Here is a 23,204-nt window from a genome sequence, read left to right as displayed (position 1 = left end):
ACATTGCGTTGTTTTATGAATTCGCCGAAGTGTATCTCGCACCCTTTGAAAGTCACTGGATCATTTTAAAGGTGAACAATAGAAGTCACTTAACAAAACATACTCGTTCGTTATAAACTATAATATTACGTTGAAATTGATTGGGTCATGATTGATCGCGGAATATATATATATGCTTATTTTATTCAAGTTATTCCATTTATTTATTATAAGACACATAATAGAGCAACTACATAGTTGCCTCTGCTATCCTTACCATGACGGGTATTTATAAATACTACTTAAGTACTATAAGTACTACTTTTTGTATTTTTACAGGATATGACTTTCCTATTTTTCCCGGGGACGAAAAGCCGATAAGGGACTTAATCATTTGGCAAACCACGGCCTCTCGCCCGGTTACACGATCATGTCGGATATGGGAATAGTTTACCAGTTATATGCATGGATGCATGAACCAACAGTTACCTGAACCACATCAGAGCGTCGAGGAGTCCAGGAGTCCTTCTGCACATAAGATTTACAAATTTGTCACTAGGGAAAGGAAAGCCGATAGGACGGCCTAATCATATGTCAAACCGCGGCCATAATTCAAATTTTAACATAAACACAGAATTTTGTAATATTTAAACAAGTCTTTGTAAAACCGCGCTTCCTCATTTTTCTTTTTCACTTCATATTTTAGGAAACAATCCGCGAAATTTTTCTTTAACGGACCTCACAACAATTGCGTTCAACCTCCTCGACCACCATCGCAAGGCGTTCCTTTCCCAATCAAGCTGAAGATGATTTGCAAACATGAAATCGGGATTCTTCATCTGATGATCCGCTGAATAAAAGGAACTCAGGTATCCATTTACAATTGTTGGTGTTGAGTTTGTTGTTGGGACAAAGCAGGCGTTTTATTTAAATTTCAAACAGTTAGATGTTTTGCAGCTGAGAATGATAATGGTTTACCCAGAGGCCTATTGCTTTTTCATGAGTTACTAACAAAGAGATATATTTTCAGTTCAGTGGTTACTAACTCGTTATAAAAATCAAAGTAGTATTATTAGTAGTTTCTTACAGTTGAAAAGTTGAAACCATTACGATTATATGAGACATTCTAGCCGCTTGTTTATTTAATCATGAACTTTAGAGTATAATTCCTCACAACAAAGAATGCAATAAGACAACAACAACTCGAAACTGCATTGATACTAGTCTTAAAGTAATTCTTAGTCTTGTTTCTTGCCTGGTATTTGATGGGAAAACATCTCCGAGTTCTCCACATTACAGAGGGTGTCTAACATAACTGCTTATTTGTTACCGCTTCCGCCGCCACTCATAATGCGGAACAGTTACACTAACCATTCCAATTCGTATCTCAGTTTGTTTACAGGACAAGAAACGGCTGCTTCATTTTATTATTGCTACGTCTTTTTGACTTTCTTCACCTCTGAAGAATATCGATATTCAGTAAGCTTTTTTCACAACTCAAAAAGGCTCTTACTACACCTCTAAAATTCCCCCCTGACTACACCTCTAAAAGCGGGTACGATTGGAATATAGAAACAGGTAGCAAGTTTACAGTGTCATATGCATTAACTTTGGTGTGGGGAATCGCAACCGATTAGTGGAATGGGAACCTTTGCGGTGTGAAGTCCAGAAATTATTTGACATATATTTATTACGCCCATTTATTAATATTCGCCTGTTATTAAACAAAGCATATCTTTCGCTGCCATTTCATTTAATTCTTCAGAAAAAAAAAGTGAATAAAAGTCTTGTCTATGAAAAAGCCCATCTTTGCTCAAAAATCTGTGTTTGGTTTTTTATTCTCCTACAATTCGGTTTCCCAAATCTTAGATTCGATGAAAATAACCACGTGATAAAAAATTATTTTTGCAATGTGCTGAGTTTACACAGTATATCGTATTTATATATTTTTTAACTTGCAGAACGGGCTGAAATTTCCATCAAGACAAATAAGTTTGTCGAAGCTATTGCAGAATTCAAGCAATCATGGAATAAAAATTTCAGAATAATTTTTTTACTGGCACAATGCATGCTTAGAATGGTATCAATACTGGAATCGTTATTGAAGAATTAGCACAGATTGTGAAATCCGATTCCCCAAATATTATTTTGTTAGATTCGGGCATATTTATGTTAAATAATAAGAAAATGCACTGCCTCTATGTCGATTGATGTGTATTGAATAGCAATGTGCATATATCGATTAAATGAAGCAATCAGAAAAGGTACATAAAACATAAGGTAGGTACATTAGGTACATAAAACTATAGCAAAATTACAGCACATGATACCATAATAGCTCTAATTTTCGTTTAAAACCTAAATCGTAAGTTTTTAGGGTGTCCGAAAAATTCACCCCAATAAATTTCGCCACAGGAGACTCGCAGCATGAAACATCGCCGCAAGAGCATTTGTCTGTAAAACAAAGATTTGTGATAAAATCCCCTATGTTTATAGGATTAGAGTATGCTCTAAATACCTATTTTTTTTTTTCAAATAAAAACGTACTTAAAAACCTAACTGTTTTTATCGCCTTTGGGACGAGGATTTATTACATTTTTTCATTTTTACAAGATGAAATTAAGTAGTCTCATGGACAAATTACTTCTTTTTGTACTCAGAACACAACACATGACGGGGACGAGTATTGTGTTAAAACCGAGAGGTTCAATAACAAAGGAGAGCACTGTTTCATGGTAACGAATGACTTCGTAGCAGTGAACAAGCGTCATGACTTCAACTTTGTGGCAACGCGTTCTGCATGGAGTCCCGGCGACGTCGTTGAGTGTGATATCAAATTCAATAAGAAGGCGATAAACGGAGGAATGCGTAATTTTGTTTACAATTTTACACGTTGAGATTGTTGAATCAGAATCCCTATAAACTAAGTATAAATTTGAATAAACGAGCAATATGTCTCATGACTCGAGAACATTTGTTTTTTTAGGGATTCATACTACGCCCTAATTACCCCTGATCACTAACCTCAAATTCATCAATACTGTATCCATAAGAAAAATGTTCCAACTTACCCAATATTTGTCACCATCAGGGGCAGCCCTGCAATTACAGCCGGCATGTCGTGGTTACCGCAGCGAAATTTTACCCGCCATTGTTTTTTAATTTGTTGGCGTGGTACCGGCATCTCGACATTGGTTTGTGGCAGCTAAAATGTCAGTCACCCTAGTTTGAAAATCCCGCCATGATTTTGCGGCAGCTTTAGACGCCACAAAATACTTAAAACTGCACTTGCGGATCCGACCCACCGAAGTGTTTCATCCAGCCTGAGTCTGACGAAACTACGAGTAACGTTTTTATGAATATAAATTTCCCTTGAAAATATTGGTTCACCACTAAATTTGGATAGTGTGTAATAGGTTCTTAAGTGTTTGCAATGTACCTCGAAACTTCATTTGTCTGACTAATAGGGCTGGGAATTTCAGGGAAAACACTTTAAACGTTGACCGGGTAAAATTAACCGGTTAACCGCCGCGTGAAGTTTCACGTAATAAATTTAAATTTTAGCTTGTTACGTCACAATTGTCACAAAGAAATTTCGCTTGATCTTATCCAGGTATGGCTCAAAATTATTCACGAATCAAATCGAGATAGTTTCATGATCGCCAATGAGCCGGTTTTTGCATCACAAATTACTATGTGTCGGTGGTTCCGTATATGCATGTAGTGCAAGGATGTTGTAGCAAGATTGAGGATGAATATTCTATGAGTGTTAGTGCATGAGAAGTCAGACCTTGATAAGACGAAACTAAATATATTTGTGGTATTGTGCATCAAGAGTCTTAAATCCGAATGAGTTAAAAATTGCTCAATAAAACATTTTGTAAATTTTTCCAAATTTGGTATTCCGGATTTGAGTCTATATTGCCGGATGGATGTGATTAAAAACTTGTTTTGGAGTTCTTAGTGAATTTACATAGAAAATTGAGCTAGCAAAACATGAAGTATTATGAATGTCCGTTTGGGATATTGGGACCCTATACCCACTCTGTCCCTAACCTATTGTCCATATAGCAGCCTAATAGCCCTCCACAGAGAAGCCCATACAAATAGCGATTAGAACCCATCATAAGCCTATTGTAGGTAATTCGCAGCCAAGTATCCCTTTACAGGTGGAGCCATACATATGTCGATTGGGATCATATATTCAACCCTATTTTGAACCTCACGTGCATATGTCAGCCCAATAGCCCTCCACAGAGAAGCCCATATAAATGGCGATTCGGGTGATCCAAAATCCTGATCTACTGTCTATGTATTAGCCCAGTCTAACCTCACAAAGGTGGCCATAGACAAATGACAATTCAAGCTTTATGACCATTCCTATACTAAACCGATACCCGATAAGGATGCTTAGCTTTGAATTAACTGATTAATATTAATGTCACAAAGTAGATTTATACTGATCGAGCGCTATAATTAAATTGTGAGAGAAGTGTCACTTTGGAATTTCCGACCGCCACATTTTGCGAAACAAGCTTAGAAATAATCTGAATTTATCTAATCAAAGACGCTGTCAAGTGTGTGTACCAGATCAGGGTTAGGTCCTAATTTTAATCTAATTTTCCATATTTTGGTTCTATTACGAGTTCGGTGACTGTTTGTGTTAGCCAAGTGAATATACCCCCTGTCCATAGGTTTCAGTACCATTACATGACTTGATGTAAAATGGGCGAAAAAATGAGTTACCTCCATATCCATACACACTCTTCTGGAGCGCCGTTTTGTATCTGCAGTAGGAAAAATAAAATTGACCTTTTTTTTATCTGTTCTATTAAAGACGGTTGCGGTTGCCTTCGATGTCATTTTCATATCATTTCTGTTTTAATATCTTGTTTTTAAGAGATATATTTTCAAATTGTGAAATTTAATTTGTCTAATTTTTAAACTAGACTAACAAAGCCCCTAATCACGCATCAAAATACGCGTGCGGAACGGTTCCATTACATTTGAACCAACGTACATTTGAACCCATGACAATTGCACCTGTATGCTATTGCACCTATGGAATTTGTTTTGTATCACGGATAGTTAAACCCATACTAACCCTAACCCATGGGTTTTAGCACCCGCATATAGATTGAACCCGTGGATATACGCATGGGCTCAAATGTACATGGGTTCAAATGTACGGTCACCATGCGGAACACATTCACACAACAAAGAGAAATATCCCGACTTTGGGAAATCACCAGTTTTGCGTCACGGTTGCGGAAATGCGTTCTTCATCTTGCGCGCATTTTTCAAATTGCAACACGAGCACCTCTCTAGCGAACCCATCTGGTATTATATCTTGTTCTGGTTCATTCCCACAGCTTTATACAATATCTGTTGTTCAAGTCAATACATTATGCTATTTTCGAAATATAATCCCATTTGTTATAAGTTATAATTTGACTATAATAAACAATAAAACCTATCAAAAAACAAAATATCATTCTTATGCAGTCGTGAATATTTATTGATGTTCATTGATGCTATTTCAAAAAACTAGACTCTTTGAACTTCAGTTTCCTTTGCGTAGAGGATCACTTGGAACTTTGGGTGATAATTAGTCCTCTTTATTCTGTGGAATAAAAAAAATTGAGATCTTTTGTACAAAGCAATCGCTACTGATGCAAAAAATGTAGTCGCTTCAGAAGTTTGTGTACCAATATGGAGGTAACTAATTTTGTTTGCCTACTTTACAGCAAGTTGTGTAAGGACCTGAAAACTGAAACAGGGGGTATATTTACTTAGCTAACATAGCCAGTCCCCGAATTTGTAATAGAAATAAAATAAGGAAAATCGAAATAAAATTATGACATAACGCAAATGTGAAATTTGCGGAAAACAGACCCGCCACGTTTGTAAGTACCAAATTAGTAATTATTCAGTTGGGATTAGGTTTGTGAATGATTTAAAAAACATGAATTTCTGTTGCTATGTGCATTCCTAAGTCTAACCATAAGTCTTAGCTGGATAGATACCACTTTTTATGTGTTTTTTTTTTGGTTGGACTTTGTCTCAAATTAGCCACAAATATTTACTAAATCAGAATGGCTGGAAAGATGTCGTAATTCAATGACAGTTAGGATGAATTTTTGACTGAGATATTCAGGATATGGTTTGATAATAAAACTTAAAATATCATGTAAAATTTGCCGAGACACGTCATTAGAATGATTGGACTGAGTTCTCACATGTTATCTTATTACGAATGAAAGATTTTTTAAGAAAGTTCTTGCTCACCTGTAAAGGAGGGTAGTTTAGATATGCCACGAACTCTCTTGTCATGACTACGTCGTCATTTATTTTGATTTCGCATATGATGAGATCATTTGAGTAATCACATTCAAATGAAGAGAGGATGTTGAAAGTATGCGAATCACCACTATCCAACCAGTCGTTGAGCACCGTAAATGAATACTTCCCACCATTTCTAAAATACTCATCAACGCCCTCTCTTGGCTGTAAATATATAGATAAATAACTCATGAATTGATTTTAAAGTTAGATATGACGCTATTATAACACGTTAAGCTGGATGTGATATAAAACATGGTTTTTATTAATGAAAGAGAATTATCTCACCTTTTCAGGGAATAAGCGTACTTGGATTAAGTCGCCAGCTTTCACCCGTGGAAGCATTCCGAAGTTAAAAATCAATTTTGCTCCCGCTTTCGAGAATTCTTCGTCTTTGTGGGAATATTCAAACGAAAACAAGAAATGAAACTCTCGTTTTCGTACGAAATATAACGACGCGTACATCTTGTTCTTCTTTTCGTTAGTTGAGTTTGATTCAGACATCAGTAATTTCTCTCAATATAGAGTCAAATTCAACTTAGCACTGTAAAAACACTGATGAAAAACTTATAAATAGAGCCTTTATTTACCTAAGAGATTAGAAATGGAACCAAAAGGCAAATTTGTTAATCCTTATATGTTTATTATCTAAGTTGTGTAAGCCGACTCTAAGGTCTTTAAATTAATATTCGGGATATACCAAACTATAACTAGCTGACAGTCTACATACAAATACATAAACAGAACTACAGTATCGGTGGGTTGTTCTTTTTACGGTTATATAAAGAAGCACGACTACATTGCGTTGTTTTATGAATTCGCCGAAGTGTATCTCGCACCCTTTGAAAGTCACTGGATCATTTTAAAGGTGAACAATAGAAGTCACCTAACAAAACATACTCGTTCGTTATAAACTATAATATTACGTTGAAATTGATTGGGTCATGATTGATCGCGGAATATATATATATGCTTATTTTATTCAAGTTATTCCATTTATTTATTATAAGACACATAATAGAGCAACTACATAGTTGCCTCTGCTATCCTTACCATGACGGGTATTTATAAATACTACTTAAGTACTATAAGTACTACTTTTTGTATTTTTACAGGATATGACTTTCCTATTTTTCCCGGGGACGAAAAGCCGATAAGGGGCTTAATCATTTGGCAAACCACGGCCTCTCGCCCGGTTACACGATCATGTCGGATATGGGTATAGTTTACCAGTTATGTGCATGGATGCATGAACCAACAGTTACGTGAACCACATCAGAGCGTCGAGGAGTCCAGGAGTCCTTCTGCACATAAGATTTACAAATTTGTCACTAGGGAAAGGAAAGCCGATAGGACGGCCTAATCATATGTCAAACCGCGGCCATAATTCAAATTTTAACATAAACACAGAATTTTGTAATATTTAAACAAGTCTTTGTAAAACCGCGCTTCCTCATTTTTCTTTTTCACTTCATATTTTAGGAAACAATCCGCGAAATTTTTCTTTAACGGACCTCACAACAATTGCGTTCAACCTCCTCGACCACCATCGCAAGGCGTTCCTTTCCCAATCAAGCTGAAGATGATTTGCAAACATGAAATCGGGATTCTTCATCTGATGATCCGCTGAATAAAAGGAACTCAGGTATCCATTTACAATTGTTGGTGTTGAGTTTGTTGTTGGGACAAAGCAGGCGTTTTATTTAAATTTCAAACAGTTAGATGTTTTGCAGCTGAGAATGATAATGGTTTACCCAGAGGCCTATTGCTTTTTCATGAGTTACTAACAAAGAGATATATTTTCAGTTCAGTGGTTACTAACTCGTTATAAAAATCAAAGTAGTATTATTAGTAGTTTCTTACAGTTGAAAAGTTGAAACCATTACGATTATATGAGACATTCTAGCCGCTTGTTTATTTAATCATGAACTTTAGAGTATAATTCCTCACAACAAAGAATGCAATAAGACAACAATAACTCGAAACTGCATTGATACTAGTCTTAAAGTAATTCTTAGTCTTGTTTCTTGCCTGGTATTTGATGGGAAAACATCTCCGAGTTCTCCACATTACAGAGGGTGTCTAACATAACTGCTTATTTGTTACCGCTTCCGCCGCCACTCATAATGCGGAACAGTTACACTAACCATTCCAATTCGTATCTCAGTTTGTTTACAGGACAAGAAACGGCTGCTTCATTTTATTATTGCTACGTCTTTTTGACTTTCTTCACCTCTGAAGAATATCGATATTCAGTAAGCTTTTTTCACAACTCAAAAAGGCTCTTACTACACCTCTAAAATTCCCCCCTAAAATTCCCCCCTGACTACACCTCTAAAAGCGGGTACGATTGGAATATAGAAACAGGTAGCAAGTTTACAGTGTCATATGCATTAACTTTGGTGTGGGGAATCGCAACCGATTAGTGGAATGGGAACCTTTGCGGTGTGAAGTCCAGAAATTATTTGACATATATTTATTACGCCTATTTATTAATATTCGCCTGTTATTAAACAAAGCATATCTTTCGCTGCCATTTCATTTAATTCTTCAGAAAAAAAAAGTGAATAAAAGTCTTGTCTATGAAAAAGCCCATCTTTGCTCAAAAATCTGTGTTTGGTTTTTTATTCTCCTACAATTCGGTTTCCCAAATCTTAGATTCGATGAAAATAACCACGTGATAAAAAATTATTTTTGCAATGTGCTGAGTTTACACAGTATATCGTATTTATATATTTTTTAACTTGCAGAACGGGCTGAAATTTCCATCAAGACAAATAAGTTTGTCGAAGCTATTGCAGAATTCAAGCAATCATGGAATAAAAATTTCAGAATAATTTTTTTACTGGCACAATGCATGCTTAGAATGGTATCAATACTGGAATCGTTATTGAAGAATTAGCACAGATTGTGAAATCCGATTCCCCAAATATTATTTTGTTAGATTCGGGCATATTTATGTTAAATAATAAGAAAATGCACTGCCTCTATGTCGATTGATGTGTATTGAATAGCAATGTGCATATATCGATTAAATGAAGCAATCAGAAAAGGTACATAAAACATAAGGTAGGTACATTAGGTACATAAAACTATAGCAAAATTACAGCACATGATACCATAATAGCTCTAATTTTCGTTTAAAACCTAAATCGTAAGTTTTTAGGGTGTCCGAAAAATTCACCCCAATAAATTTCGCCACAGGAGACTCGCAGCATGAAACATCGCCGCAAGAGCATTTGTCTGTAAAACAAAGATTTGTGATAAAATCCCCTATGTTTATAGGATTAGAGTATGCTCTAAATACCTATTTTTTTTTTTCAAATAAAAACGTACTTAAAAACCTAACTGTTTTTATCGCCTTTGGGACGAGGATTTATTACATTTTTTCATTTTTACAAGATGAAATTAAGTAGTCTCATGGACAAATTACTTCTTTTTGTACTCAGAACACAACACATGACGGGGACGAGTATTGTGTTAAAACCGAGAGGTTCAATAACAAAGGAGAGCACTGTTTCATGGTAACGAATGACTTCGTAGCAGTGAACAAGCGTCATGACTTCAACTTTGTGGCAACGCGTTCTGCATGGAGTCCCGGCGACGTCGTTGAGTGTGATATCAAATTCAATAAGAAGGCGATAAACGGAGGAATGCGTAATTTTGTTTACAATTTTACACGTTGAGATTGTTGAATCAGAATCCCTATAAACTAAGTATAAATTTGAATAAACGAGCAATATGTCTCATGACTCGAGAACATTTGTTTTTTTAGGGATTCATACTACGCCCTACTTACCCCTGATCACTAACCTCAAATTCATCAATACTGTATCCATAAGAAAAATGTTCCAACTTACCCAATATTTGTCACCATCAGGGGCAGCCCTGCAATTACAGCCGGCATGTCGTGGTTACCGCAGCGAAATTTTACCCGCCATTGTTTTTTAATTTGTTGGCGTGGTACCGGCATCTCGACATTGGTTTGTGGCAGCTAAAATATCAGTCACCCTAGTTTGAAAATCCAGCCATGATTTTGCGGCAGCTTTAGACGCCACAAAATACTTAAAACTGCACTTGCGGATCCGACCCACCGAAGTGTTTCATCCAGCCTGAGTCTGACGAAACTACGAGTAACGTTTTTATGAATATAAATTTCCCTTGAAAATATTGGTTCACCACTAAATTTGGATAGTGTGTAATAGGTTCTTAAGTGTTTGCAATGTACCTCGAAACTTCATTTGTCTGACTAATAGGGCTGGGAATTTCAGGGAAAACACTTTGAACGTTGACCGGGTAAAATTAACCGGTTAACCGCCGCGTGAAGTTTCACGTAATAAATTTAAATTTTAGCTTGTTACGTCACAATTGTCACAAAGAAATTTCGCTTGATCTTATCCAGGTATGGCTCAAAATTATTCACGAATCAAATCGAGATAGTTTCATGATCGCCAATGAGCCGGTTTTTGCATCACAAATTACTATGTGTCGGTGGTTCCGTATATGCATGTAGTGCAAGGATGTTGTAGCAAGATTGAGGATGAATATTCTATGAGTGTTAGTGCATGAGAAGTCAGACCTTGATAAGACGAAACTAAATACACTTGTGGTATTGTGCATCAAGAGTCTTAAATCCGAATGAGTTAAAAATTGCTCAATAAAACATTTTGTAAATTTTTCCAAATTTGGTATTCCGGATTTGAGTCTATATTGCCGGATGGATGTGAAAAAAAACTTGTTTTGGAGTTCTTAGTGAATTTACATAGAAAATTGAGCTAGCAAAACATGAAGTATTATGAATGTCCGTTTGGGATATTGGGACCCTATACCCACTCTGTCCCTAACCTATTGTCCATATAGCAGCCTAATAGCCCTCCACAGAGAAGCCCATACAAATAGCGATTAGAACCCATCATAAGCCTATTGTAGGTAATTCGCAGCCAAGTATCCCTTTACAGGTGGAGCCATACATATGTCGATTGGGATCATATATTCAACCCTATTTTGAACCTCACGTGCATATGTCAGCCCAATAGCCCTCCACAGAGAAGCCCATATAAATGGCGATTCGGGTGATCCAAAATCCTGATCTACTGTCTATGTATTAGCCCAGTCTAACCTCACAAAGGTGGCCATAGACAAATGACAATTCAAGCTTTATAACCATTCCTATACTAAACCGATACCCGATAAGGATGCTTAGCTTTGAATTAACTGATTAATATTAATGTCACAAAGTAGATTTATACTGATCGAGCGCTATAATTAAATTGTGAGAGAAGTGTCACTTTGGAATTTCCGACCGCCACATTTTGCGAAACAAGCTTAGAAATAATCTGAATTTATCTAATCAAAGACGCTGTCAAGTGTGTGTACCAGATCAGGGTTAGGTCCTAATTTTAATCTAATTTTCCATATTTTGGTTCTATTACGAGTTCGGTGACTGTTTGTGTTAGCCAAGTGAATATACCCCCTGTCCATAGGTTTCAGTACCATTACATGACTTGATGTAAAATGGGCGAAAAAATGAGTTACCTCCATATCCATACACACTCTTCTGGAGCGCCGTTTTGTATCTGCAGTAGGAAAAATAAAATTGACCTTTTTTTTATCTGTTCTATTAAAGACGGTTGCGGTTGCCTTCGATGTCATTTTCATATCATTTCTGTTTTAATATCTTGTTTTTAAGAGATATATTTTCAAATTGTGAAATTTAATTTGTCTAATTTTTAAACTAGACTAACAAAGCCCCTAATCACGCATCAAAATACGCGTGCGGAACGGTTCCATTACATTTGAACCCACGTACATTTGAACCCATGACAATTGCACCTGTATGCTATTGCACCTATGGAATTTGTTTTGTATCACGGATAGTTAAACCCATACTAACCCTAACCCATGGGTTTTAGCACCCGCATATAGATTGAACCCGTGGATATACGCATGGGCTCAAATGTACATGGGTTCAAATGTACGGTCACCATGCGGAACACATTCACACAACAAAGAGAAATATCCCGACTTTGGGAAATCACCAGTTTTGCGTCACGGTTGCGGAAATGCGTTCTTCATCTTGCGCGCATTTTTCAAATTGCAACACGAGCACCTCTCTAGCGAACCCATCTGGTATTATATCTTGTTCTGGTTCATTTCCACAGCTTTATACAATATCTGTTGTTCAAGTCAATACATTATGCTATTTTCGAAATATAATCCCATTTGTTATAAGTTATAATTTGACTATAATAAACAATAAAACCTATCAAAAAACAAAATATCATTCTTATGCAGTCGTGAATATTTATTGATGTTCATTGATGCTATTTCAAAAAACTAGACTCTTTGAACTTCAGTTTCCTTTGCGTAGAGGATCACTTGGAACTTTGGGTGATAATTAGTCCTCTTTATTCTGTGGAATAAAAAAAATTGAGATCTTTTGTACAAAGCAATCGCTACTGATGCAAAAAATGTAGTCGCTTCAGAAGTTTGTGTACCAATATGGAGGTAACTAATTTTGTTTGCCTACTTTACAGCAAGTTGTGTAAGGACCTGAAAACTGAAACAGGGGGTATATTTACTTAGCTAACATAGCCAGTCCCCGAATTTGTAATAGAAATAAAATAAGGAAAATCGAAATAAAATTATGACATAACGCAAATGTGAAATTTGCGGAAAACAGACCCGCCACGTTTGTAAGTACCAAATTAGTAATTATTCAGTTGGGATTAGGTTTGTGAATGATTTAAAAAACATGAATTTCTGTTGCTATGTGCATTCCTAAGTCTAACCATAAGTCTTAGCTGGATAGATACCACTTTTTATGTGTTTTTTTTTTGGTTGGACTTTGTCTCAAATTAGCCACAAATATTTACTAAATCAGAATGGCTGGAAAGATGTCGTAATTCAATGACAGTTAGGATGAATTTTTGACTGAGATATTCAGGATATGGTTTGATAATAAAACTTAAAATATCATGTAAAATTTGCCGAGACACGTCATTAGAATGATTGGACTGAGTTCTCACATGTTATCTTATTACGAATGAAAGATTTTTTAAGAAAGTTCTTGCTCACCTGTAAAGGAGGGTAGTTTAGATATGCCACGAACTCTCTTGTCATGACTACGTCGTCATTTATTTTGATTTCGCATATGATGAGATCATTTGAGTAATCACATTCAAATGAAGAGAGGATGTTGAAAGTATGCGAATCACCACTATCCAACCAGTCGTTGAGCACCGTAAATGAATACTTCCCACCATTTCTAAAATACTCATCAACGCCCTCTCTTGGCTGTAAATATATAGATAAATAACTCATGAATTGATTTTAAAGTTAGATATGACGCTATTATAACACGTTAAGCTGGATGTGATATAAAACATGGTTTTTATTAATGAAAGAGAATTATCTCACCTTTTCAGGGAATAAGCGTACTTGGATTAAGTCGCCAGCTTTCACCCGTGGAAGCATTCCGAAGTTAAAAATCAATTTTGCTCCCACTTTCGAGAATTCTTCGTCTTTGTGGGAATATTCAAACGAAAACAAGAAATGAAACTCTCGTTTTCGTACGAAATATAACGACGCGTACATCTTGTTCTTCTTTTCGTTAGTTGAGTTTGATTCAGACATCAGTAATTTCTCTCAATATAGAGTCAAATTCAACTTAGCACTGTAAAAACACTGATGAAAAACTTATAAATAGAGCCTTTATTTACCTAAGAGATTAGAAATGGAACCAAAAGGCAAATTTGTTAATCCTTATATGTTTATTATCTAAGTTGTGTAAGCCGACTCTAAGGTCTTTAAATTAATATTCGGGATATACCAAACTATAACTAGCTGACAGTCTACATACAAATACATAAACAGAACTACAGTATCGGTGGGTTGTTCTTTTTACGGTTATATAAAGAAGCACGACTACATTGCGTTGTTTTATGAATTCGCCGAAGTGTATCTCGCACCCTTTGAAAGTCACTGGATCATTTTAAAGGTGAACAATAGAAGTCACCTAACAAAACATACTCGTTCGTTATAAACTATAATATTACGTTGAAATTGATTGGGTCATGATTGATCGCGGAATATATATATATGCTTATTTTATTCAAGTTATTCCATTTATTTATTATAAGACACATAATAGAGCAACTACATAGTTGCCTCTGCTATCCTTACCATGACGGGTATTTATAAATACTACTTAAGTACTATAAGTACTACTTTTTGTATTTTTACAGGATATGACTTTCCTATTTTTCCCGGGGACGAAAAGCCGATAAGGGGCTTAATCATTTGGCAAACCACGGCCTCTCGCCCGGTTACACGATCATGTCGGATATGGGTATAGTTTACCAGTTATGTGCATGGATGCATGAACCAACAGTTACGTGAACCACATCAGAGCGTCGAGGAGTCCAGGAGTCCTTCTGCACATAAGATTTACAAATTTGTCACTAGGGAAAGGAAAGCCGATAGGACGGCCTAATCATATGTCAAACCGCGGCCATAATTCAAATTTTAACATAAACACAGAATTTTGTAATATTTAAACAAGTCTTTGTAAAACCGCGCTTCCTCATTTTTCTTTTTCACTTCATATTTTAGGAAACAATCCGCGAAATTTTTCTTTAACGGACCTCACAACAATTGCGTTCAACCTCCTCGACCACCATCGCAAGGCGTTCCTTTCCCAATCAAGCTGAAGATGATTTGCAAACATGAAATCGGGATTCTTCATCTGATGATCCGCTGAATAAAAGGAACTCAGGTATCCATTTACAATTGTTGGTGTTGAGTTTGTTGTTGGGACAAAGCAGGCGTTTTATTTAAATTTCAAACAGTTAGATGTTTTGCAGCTGAGAATGATAATGGTTTACCCAGAGGCCTATTGCTTTTTCATGAGTTACTAACAAAGAGATATATTTTCAGTTCAGTGGTTACTAACTCGTTATAAAAATCAAAGTAGTATTATTAGTAGTTTCTTACAGTTGAAAAGTTGAAACCATTACGATTATATGAGACATTCTAGCCGCTTGTTTATTTAATCATGAACTTTAGAGTATAATTCCTCACAACAAAGAATGCAATAAGACAACAATAACTCGAAACTGCATTGATACTAGTCTTAAAGTAATTCTTAGTCTTGTTTCTTGCCTGGTATTTGATGGGAAAACATCTCCGAGTTCTCCACATTACAGAGGGTGTCTAACATAACTGCTTATTTGTTACCGCTTCCGCCGCCACTCATAATGCGGAACAGTTACACTAACCATTCCAATTCGTATCTCAGTTTGTTTACAGGACAAGAAACGGCTGCTTCATTTTATTATTGCTACGTCTTTTTGACTTTCTTCACCTCTGAAGAATATCGATATTCAGTAAGCTTTTTTCACAACTCAAAAAGGCTCTTACTACACCTCTAAAATTCCCCCCTAAAATTCCCCCCTGACTACACCTCTAAAAGCGGGTACGATTGGAATATAGAAACAGGTAGCAAGTTTACAGTGTCATATGCATTAACTTTGGTGTGGGGAATCGCAACCGATTAGTGGAATGGGAACCTTTGCGGTGTGAAGTCCAGAAATTATTTGACATATATTTATTACGCCTATTTATTAATATTCGCCTGTTATTAAACAAAGCATATCTTTCGCTGCCATTTCATTTAATTCTTCAGAAAAAAAAAGTGAATAAAAGTCTTGTCTATGAAAAAGCCCATCTTTGCTCAAAAATCTGTGTTTGGTTTTTTATTCTCCTACAATTCGGTTTCCCAAATCTTAGATTCGATGAAAATAACCACGTGATAAAAAATTATTTTTGCAATGTGCTGAGTTTACACAGTATATCGTATTTATATATTTTTTAACTTGCAGAACGGGCTGAAATTTCCATCAAGACAAATAAGTTTGTCGAAGCTATTGCAGAATTCAAGCAATCATGGAATAAAAATTTCAGAATAATTTTTTTACTGGCACAATGCATGCTTAGAATGGTATCAATACTGGAATCGTTATTGAAGAATTAGCACAGATTGTGAAATCCGATTCCCCAAATATTATTTTGTTAGATTCGGGCATATTTATGTTAAATAATAAGAAAATGCACTGCCTCTATGTCGATTGATGTGTATTGAATAGCAATGTGCATATATCGATTAAATGAAGCAATCAGAAAAGGTACATAAAACATAAGGTAGGTACATTAGGTACATAAAACTATAGCAAAATTACAGCACATGATACCATAATAGCTCTAATTTTCGTTTAAAACCTAAATCGTAAGTTTTTAGGGTGTCCGAAAAATTCACCCCAATAAATTTCGCCACAGGAGACTCGCAGCATGAAACATCGCCGCAAGAGCATTTGTCTGTAAAACAAAGATTTGTGATAAAATCCCCTATGTTTATAGGATTAGAGTATGCTCTAAATACCTATTTTTTTTTTTCAAATAAAAACGTACTTAAAAACCTAACTGTTTTTATCGCCTTTGGGACGAGGATTTATTACATTTTTTCATTTTTACAAGATGAAATTAAGTAGTCTCATGGACAAATTACTTCTTTTTGTACTCAGAACACAACACATGACGGGGACGAGTATTGTGTTAAAACCGAGAGGTTCAATAACAAAGGAGAGCACTGTTTCATGGTAACGAATGACTTCGTAGCAGTGAACAAGCGTCATGACTTCAACTTTGTGGCAACGCGTTCTGCATGGAGTCCCGGCGACGTCGTTGAGTGTGATATCAAATTCAATAAGAAGGCGATAAACGGAGGAATGCGTAATTTTGTTTACAATTTTACACGTTGAGATTGTTGAATCAGAATCCCTATAAACTAAGTATAAATTTGAATAAACGAGCAATATGTCTCATGACTCGAGAACATTTGTTTTTTTAGGGATTCATACTACGCCCTACTTACCCCTGATCACTAACCTCAAATTCATCAATACTGTATCCATAAGAAAAATGTTCCAACTTACCCAATATTTGTCACCATCAGGGGCAGCCCTGCAATTACAGCCGGCATGTCGTGGTTACCGCAGCGAAATTTTACCCGCCATTGTTTTTTAATTTGTTGGCGTGGTACCGGCATCTCGACATTGGTTTGTGGCAGCTAAAATATCAGTCACCCTAGTTTGAAAATCCAGCCATGATTTTGCGGCAGCTTTAGACGCCACAAAATACTTAAAACTGCACTTGCGGATCCGACCCACCGAAGTGTTTCATCCAGCCTGAGTCTGACGAAACTACGAGTAACGTTTTTATGAATATAAATTTCCCTTGAAAATATTGGTTCACCACTAAATTTGGATAGTGTGTAATAGGTTCTTAAGTGTTTGCAATGTACCTCGAAACTTCATTTGTCTGACTAATAGGGCTGGGAATTTCAGGGAAAACACTTTGAACGTTGACCGGGTAAAATTAACCGGTTAACCGCCGCGTGAAGTTTCACGTAATAAATTTAAATTTTAGCTTGTTACGTCACAATTGTCACAAAGAAATTTCGCTTGATCTTATCCAGGTATGGCTCAAAATTATTCACGAATCAAATCGAGATAGTTTCATGATCGCCAATGAGCCGGTTTTTGCATCACAAATTACTATGTGTCGGTGGTTCCGTATATGCATGTAGTGCAAGGATGTTGTAGCAAGATTGAGGATGAATATTCTATGAGTGTTAGTGCATGAGAAGTCAGACCTTGATAAGACGAAACTAAATACACTTGTGGTATTGTGCATCAAGAGTCTTAAATCCGAATGAGTTAAAAATTGCTCAATAAAACATTTTGTAAATTTTTCCAAATTTGGTATTCCGGATTTGAGTCTATATTGCCGGATGGATGTGAAAAAAAACTTGTTTTGGAGTTCTTAGTGAATTTACATAGAAAATTGAGCTAGCAAAACATGAAGTATTATGAATGTCCGTTTGGGATATTGGGACCCTATACCCACTCTGTCCCTAACCTATTGTCCATATAGCAGCCTAATAGCCCTCCACAGAGAAGCCCATACAAATAGCGATTAGAACCCATCATAAGCCTATTGTAGGTAATTCGCAGCCAAGTATCCCTTTACAGGTGGAGCCATACATATGTCGATTGGGATCATATATTCAACCCTATTTTGAACCTCACGTGCATATGTCAGCCCAATAGCCCTCCACAGAGAAGCCCATATAAATGGCGATTCGGGTGATCCAAAATCCTGATCTACTGTCTATGTATTAGCCCAGTCTAACCTCACAAAGGTGGCCATAGACAAATGACAATTCAAGCTTTATAACCATTCCTATACTAAACCGATACCCGATAAGGATGCTTAGCTTTGAATTAACTGATTAATATTAATGTCACAAAGTAGATTTATACTGATCGAGCGCTATAATTAAATTGTGAGAGAAGTGTCACTTTGGAATTTCCGACCGCCACATTGCGAGAAACAAGCTTAGAAATAATCTGAATTTATCTAATCAAAGACGCTGTCAAGTGTGTGTACCAGATCAGGGTTAGGTCCTAATTTTAATCTAATTTTCCATATTTTGGTTCTATTACGAGTTCGGTGACTGTTTGTGTTAGCCAAGTGAATATACCCCCTGTCCATAGGTTTCAGTACCATTACATGACTTGATGTAAAATGGGCGAAAAAATGAGTTACCTCCATATCCATACACACTCTTCTGGAGCGCCGTTTTGTATCTGCAGTAGGAAAAATAAAATTGACCTTTTTTTTATCTGTTCTATTAAAGACGGTTGCGGTTGCCTTCGATGTCATTTTCATATCATTTCTGTTTTAATATCTTGTTTTTAAGAGATATATTTTCAAATTGTGAAATTTAATTTGTCTAATTTTTAAACTAGACTAACAAAGCCCCTAATCACGCATCAAAATACGCGTGCGGAACGGTTCCATTACATTTGAACCCACGTACATTTGAACCCATGACAATTGCACCTGTATGCTATTGCACCTATGGAATTTGTTTTGTATCACGGATAGTTAAACCCATACTAACCCTAACCCATGGGTTTTAGCACCCGCATATAGATTGAACCCGTGGATATACGCATGGGCTCAAATGTACATGGGTTCAAATGTACGGTCACCATGCGGAACACATTCACACAACAAAGAGAAATATCCCGACTTTGGGAAATCACCAGTTTTGCGTCACGGTTGCGGAAATGCGTTCTTCATCTTGCGCGCATTTTTCAAATTGCAACACGAGCACCTCTCTAGCGAACCCATCTGGTATTATATCTTGTTCTGGTTCATTTCCACAGCTTTATACAATATCTGTTGTTCAAGTCAATACATTATGCTATTTTCGAAATATAATCCCATTTGTTATAAGTTATAATTTGACTATAATAAACAATAAAACCTATCAAAAAACAAAATATCATTCTTATGCAGTCGTGAATATTTATTGATGTTCATTGATTCTATTTCAAAAAACTAGACTCTTTGAACTTCAGTTTCCTTTGCGTAGAGGATCACTTGGAACTTTGGGTGATAATTAGTCCTCTTTATTCTGTTGAATAAAAAAAATTGAGATCTTTTGTACAAAGCAATCGCTACTGATGCAAAAAATGTAGTCGCTTCAGAAGTTTGTGTACCAATATGGAGGTAACTAATTTTGTTTGCCTACTTTACATCAAGTTGTGTAAGGACCTGAAAACTGAAACAGGGGGTATATTTACTTAGCTAACATAGCCAGTCCCCGAATTTGTAATAGAAATAAAATAAGGAAAATCGAAATAAAATTATGACATAACGCAAATGTGAAATTTGCGGAAAACAGACCCGCCACGTTTGTAAGTACCAAATTAGTAATTATTCAGTTGGGATTAGGTTTGTGAATGATTTAAAAAACATGAATTTCTGTTGCTATGTGCATTCCTAAGTCTAACCATAAGTCTTAGCTGGATAGATACCACTTTTTATGTGTTTTTTTTTTGGTTGGACTTTGTCTCAAATTAGCCACAAATATTTACTAAATCAGAATGGCTGGAAAGATGTCGTAATTCAATGACAGTTAGGATGAATTTTTGACTGAGATATTCAGGATATGGTTTGATAATAAAACTTAAAATATCATGTAAAATTTGCCGAGACACGTCATTAGAATGATTGGACTGAGTTCTCACATGTTATCTTATTACGAATGAAGGATTTTTTAAGAAAGTTCTTGCTCACCTGTAAAGGAGGGTAGTTTAGATATGCCACGAACTCTCTTGTCATGACTACGTCGTCATTTATTTTGATTTCGCATATGATGAGATCATTTGAGTAATCACATTCAAATGAAGAGAGGATGTTGAAAGTATGCGAATCACCACTATCCAACCAGTCGTTGAGCACCGTAAATGAATACTTCCCACCATTTCTAAAATACTCATCAACGCCCTCTCTTGGCTGTAAATATATAGATAAATAACTCATGAATTGATTTTAAAGTTAGATATGACGCTATTATAACACGTTAAGCTGGATGTGATATAAAACATGGTTTTTATTAATGAAAGAGAATTATCTCACCTTTTCAGGGAATAAGCGTACTTGGATTAAGTCGCCAGCTTTCACCCGTGGAAGCATTCCGAAGTTAAAAATCAATTTTGCTCCCACTTTCGAGAATTCTTCGTCTTTGTGGGAATATTCAAACGAAAACAAGAAATGAAACTCTCGTTTTCGTACGAAATATAACGACGCGTACATCTTGTTCTTCTTTTCGTTAGTTGAGTTTGATTCAGACATCAGTAATTTCTCTCAATATAGAGTCAAATTCAACTTAGCACTGTAAAAACACTGATGAAAAACTTATAAATAGAGCCTTTATTTACCTAAGAGATTAGAAATGGAACCAAAAGGCAAATTTGTTAATCCTTATATGTTTATTATCTAAGTTGTGTAAGCCGACTCTAAGGTCTTTAAATTAATATTCGGGATATACCAAACTATAACTAGCTGACAGTCTACATACAAATACATAAACAGAACTACAGTATCGGTGGGTTGTTCTTTTTACGGTTATATAAAGAAGCACGACTACATTGCGTTGTTTTATGAATTCGCCGAAGTGTATCTCGCACCCTTTGAAAGTCACTGGATCATTTTAAAGGTGAACAATAGAAGTCACCTAACAAAACATACTCGTTCGTTATAAACTATAATATTACGTTGAAATTGATTGGGTCATGATTGATCGCGGAATATATATATATGCTTATTTTATTCAAGTTATTCCATTTATTTATTATAAGACACATAATAGAGCAACTACATAGTTGCCTCTGCTATCCTTACCATGACGGGTATTTATAAATACTACTTAAGTACTATAAGTACTACTTTTTGTATTTTTACAGGATATGACTTTCCTATTTTTCCCGGGGACGAAAAGCCGATAAGGGGCTTAATCATTTGGCAAACCACGGCCTCTCGCCCGGTTACACGATCATGTCGGATATGGGTATAGTTTACCAGTTATGTGCATGGATGCATGAACCAACAGTTACGTGAACCACATCAGAGCGTCGAGGAGTCCAGGAGTCCTTCTGCACATAAGATTTACAAATTTGTCACTAGGGAAAGGAAAGCCGATAGGACGGCCTAATCATATGTCAAACCGCGGCCATAATTCAAATTTTAACATAAACACAGAATTTTGTAATATTTAAACAAGTCTTTGTAAAACCGCGCTTCCTCATTTTTCTTTTTCACTTCATATTTTAGGAAACAATCCGCGAAATTTTTCTTTAACGGACCTCACAACAATTGCGTTCAACCTCCTCGACCACCATCGCAAGGCGTTCCTTTCCCAATCAAGCTGAAGATGATTTGCAAACATGAAATCGGGATTCTTCATCTGATGATCCGCTGAATAAAAGGAACTCAGGTATCCATTTACAATTGTTGGTGTTGAGTTTGTTGTTGGGACAAAGCAGGCGTTTTATTTAAATTTCAAACAGTTAGATGTTTTGCAGCTGAGAATGATAATGGTTTACCCAGAGGCCTATTGCTTTTTCATGAGTTACTAACAAAGAGATATATTTTCAGTTCAGTGGTTACTAACTCGTTATAAAAATCAAAGTAGTATTATTAGTAGTTTCTTACAGTTGAAAAGTTGAAACCATTACGATTATATGAGACATTCTAGCCGCTTGTTTATTTAATCATGAACTTTAGAGTATAATTCCTCACAACAAAGAATGCAATAAGACAACAATAACTCGAAACTGCATTGATACTAGTCTTAAAGTAATTCTTAGTCATGTTTCTTGCCTGGTATTTGATGGGAAAACATCTCCGAGTTCTCCACATTACAGAGGGTGTCTAACATAACTGCTTATTTGTTACCGCTTCCGCCGCCACTCATAATGCGGAACAGTTACACTAACCATTCCAATTCGTATCTCAGTTTGTTTACAGGACAAGAAACGGCTGCTTCATTTTATTATTGCTACGTCTTTTTGACTTTCTTCACCTCTGAAGAATATCGATATTCAGTAAGCTTTTTTCACAACTCAAAAAGGCTCTTACTACACCTCTAAAATTCCCCCCTAAAATTCCCCCCTGACTACACTTCTAAAAGCGGGTACGATTGGAATATAGAAACAGGTAGCAAGTTTACAGTGTCATATGCATTAACTTTGGTGTGGGGAATCGCAACCGATTAGTGGAATGGGAACCTTTGCGGTGTGAAGTCCAGAAATTATTTGACATATATTTATTACGCCTATTTATTAATATTCGCCTGTTATTAAACAAAGCATATCTTTCGCTGCCATTTCATTTAATTCTTCAGAAAAAAAAAGTGAATAAAAGTCTTGTCTATGAAAAAGCCCATCTTTGCTCAAAAATCTGTGTTTGGT

The 23,204-nt window shown here is 36.0% G+C and overlaps 2 protein-coding genes across 3 annotated transcripts; both read right to left on the bottom strand.

The window, feature by feature from the left end:
• Positions 1-12,604: 12,604 nt before the first annotated feature.
• Positions 12,605-14,037, bottom strand: LOC144419243 (uncharacterized). The gene is made up of 3 exons (XM_078109810.1): positions 13,741-14,037; positions 13,399-13,617; positions 12,605-12,733 (listed from the first exon to the last, which is right to left on the bottom strand). Exons 1-3 carry the CDS (start codon positions 13,954-13,956, stop codon positions 12,719-12,721), a joined length of 450 nt encoding a protein of 149 aa, XP_077965936.1. The 5' UTR covers positions 13,957-14,037; the 3' UTR covers positions 12,605-12,718.
• Positions 14,038-19,711: 5,674 nt separating this feature from the next.
• LOC144419242 (uncharacterized) lies at positions 19,712-21,168 on the bottom strand. 2 transcript variants are annotated; one of them, XM_078109809.1, is made up of 3 exons: positions 20,872-21,168; positions 20,530-20,748; positions 19,712-19,864 (listed from the first exon to the last, which is right to left on the bottom strand). In XM_078109809.1, exons 1-3 carry the CDS (start codon positions 21,085-21,087, stop codon positions 19,850-19,852), a joined length of 450 nt encoding a protein of 149 aa, XP_077965935.1. In that variant the 5' UTR covers positions 21,088-21,168; the 3' UTR covers positions 19,712-19,849. The 2 variants fall into 2 exon arrangements, with proteins under 2 accessions (XP_077965935.1, XP_077965934.1); XM_078109808.1 differs by lacking the exon at positions 19,712-19,864 and adding an exon at positions 19,918-20,011.
• Between the last annotated feature and the right edge of the window lie 2,036 nt (positions 21,169-23,204).

Source organism: Styela clava, unplaced genomic scaffold (assembly GCF_964204865.1).
Source record: "Styela clava unplaced genomic scaffold, kaStyClav1.hap1.2 HAP1_SCAFFOLD_278, whole genome shotgun sequence".
NCBI classification, from domain to species: domain Eukaryota; kingdom Metazoa; phylum Chordata; class Ascidiacea; order Stolidobranchia; family Styelidae; genus Styela; species Styela clava.
The sequence above is the reverse complement of the archived record's forward strand: the minus strand, read 5'-3'. Positions and strand labels throughout refer to the sequence as shown.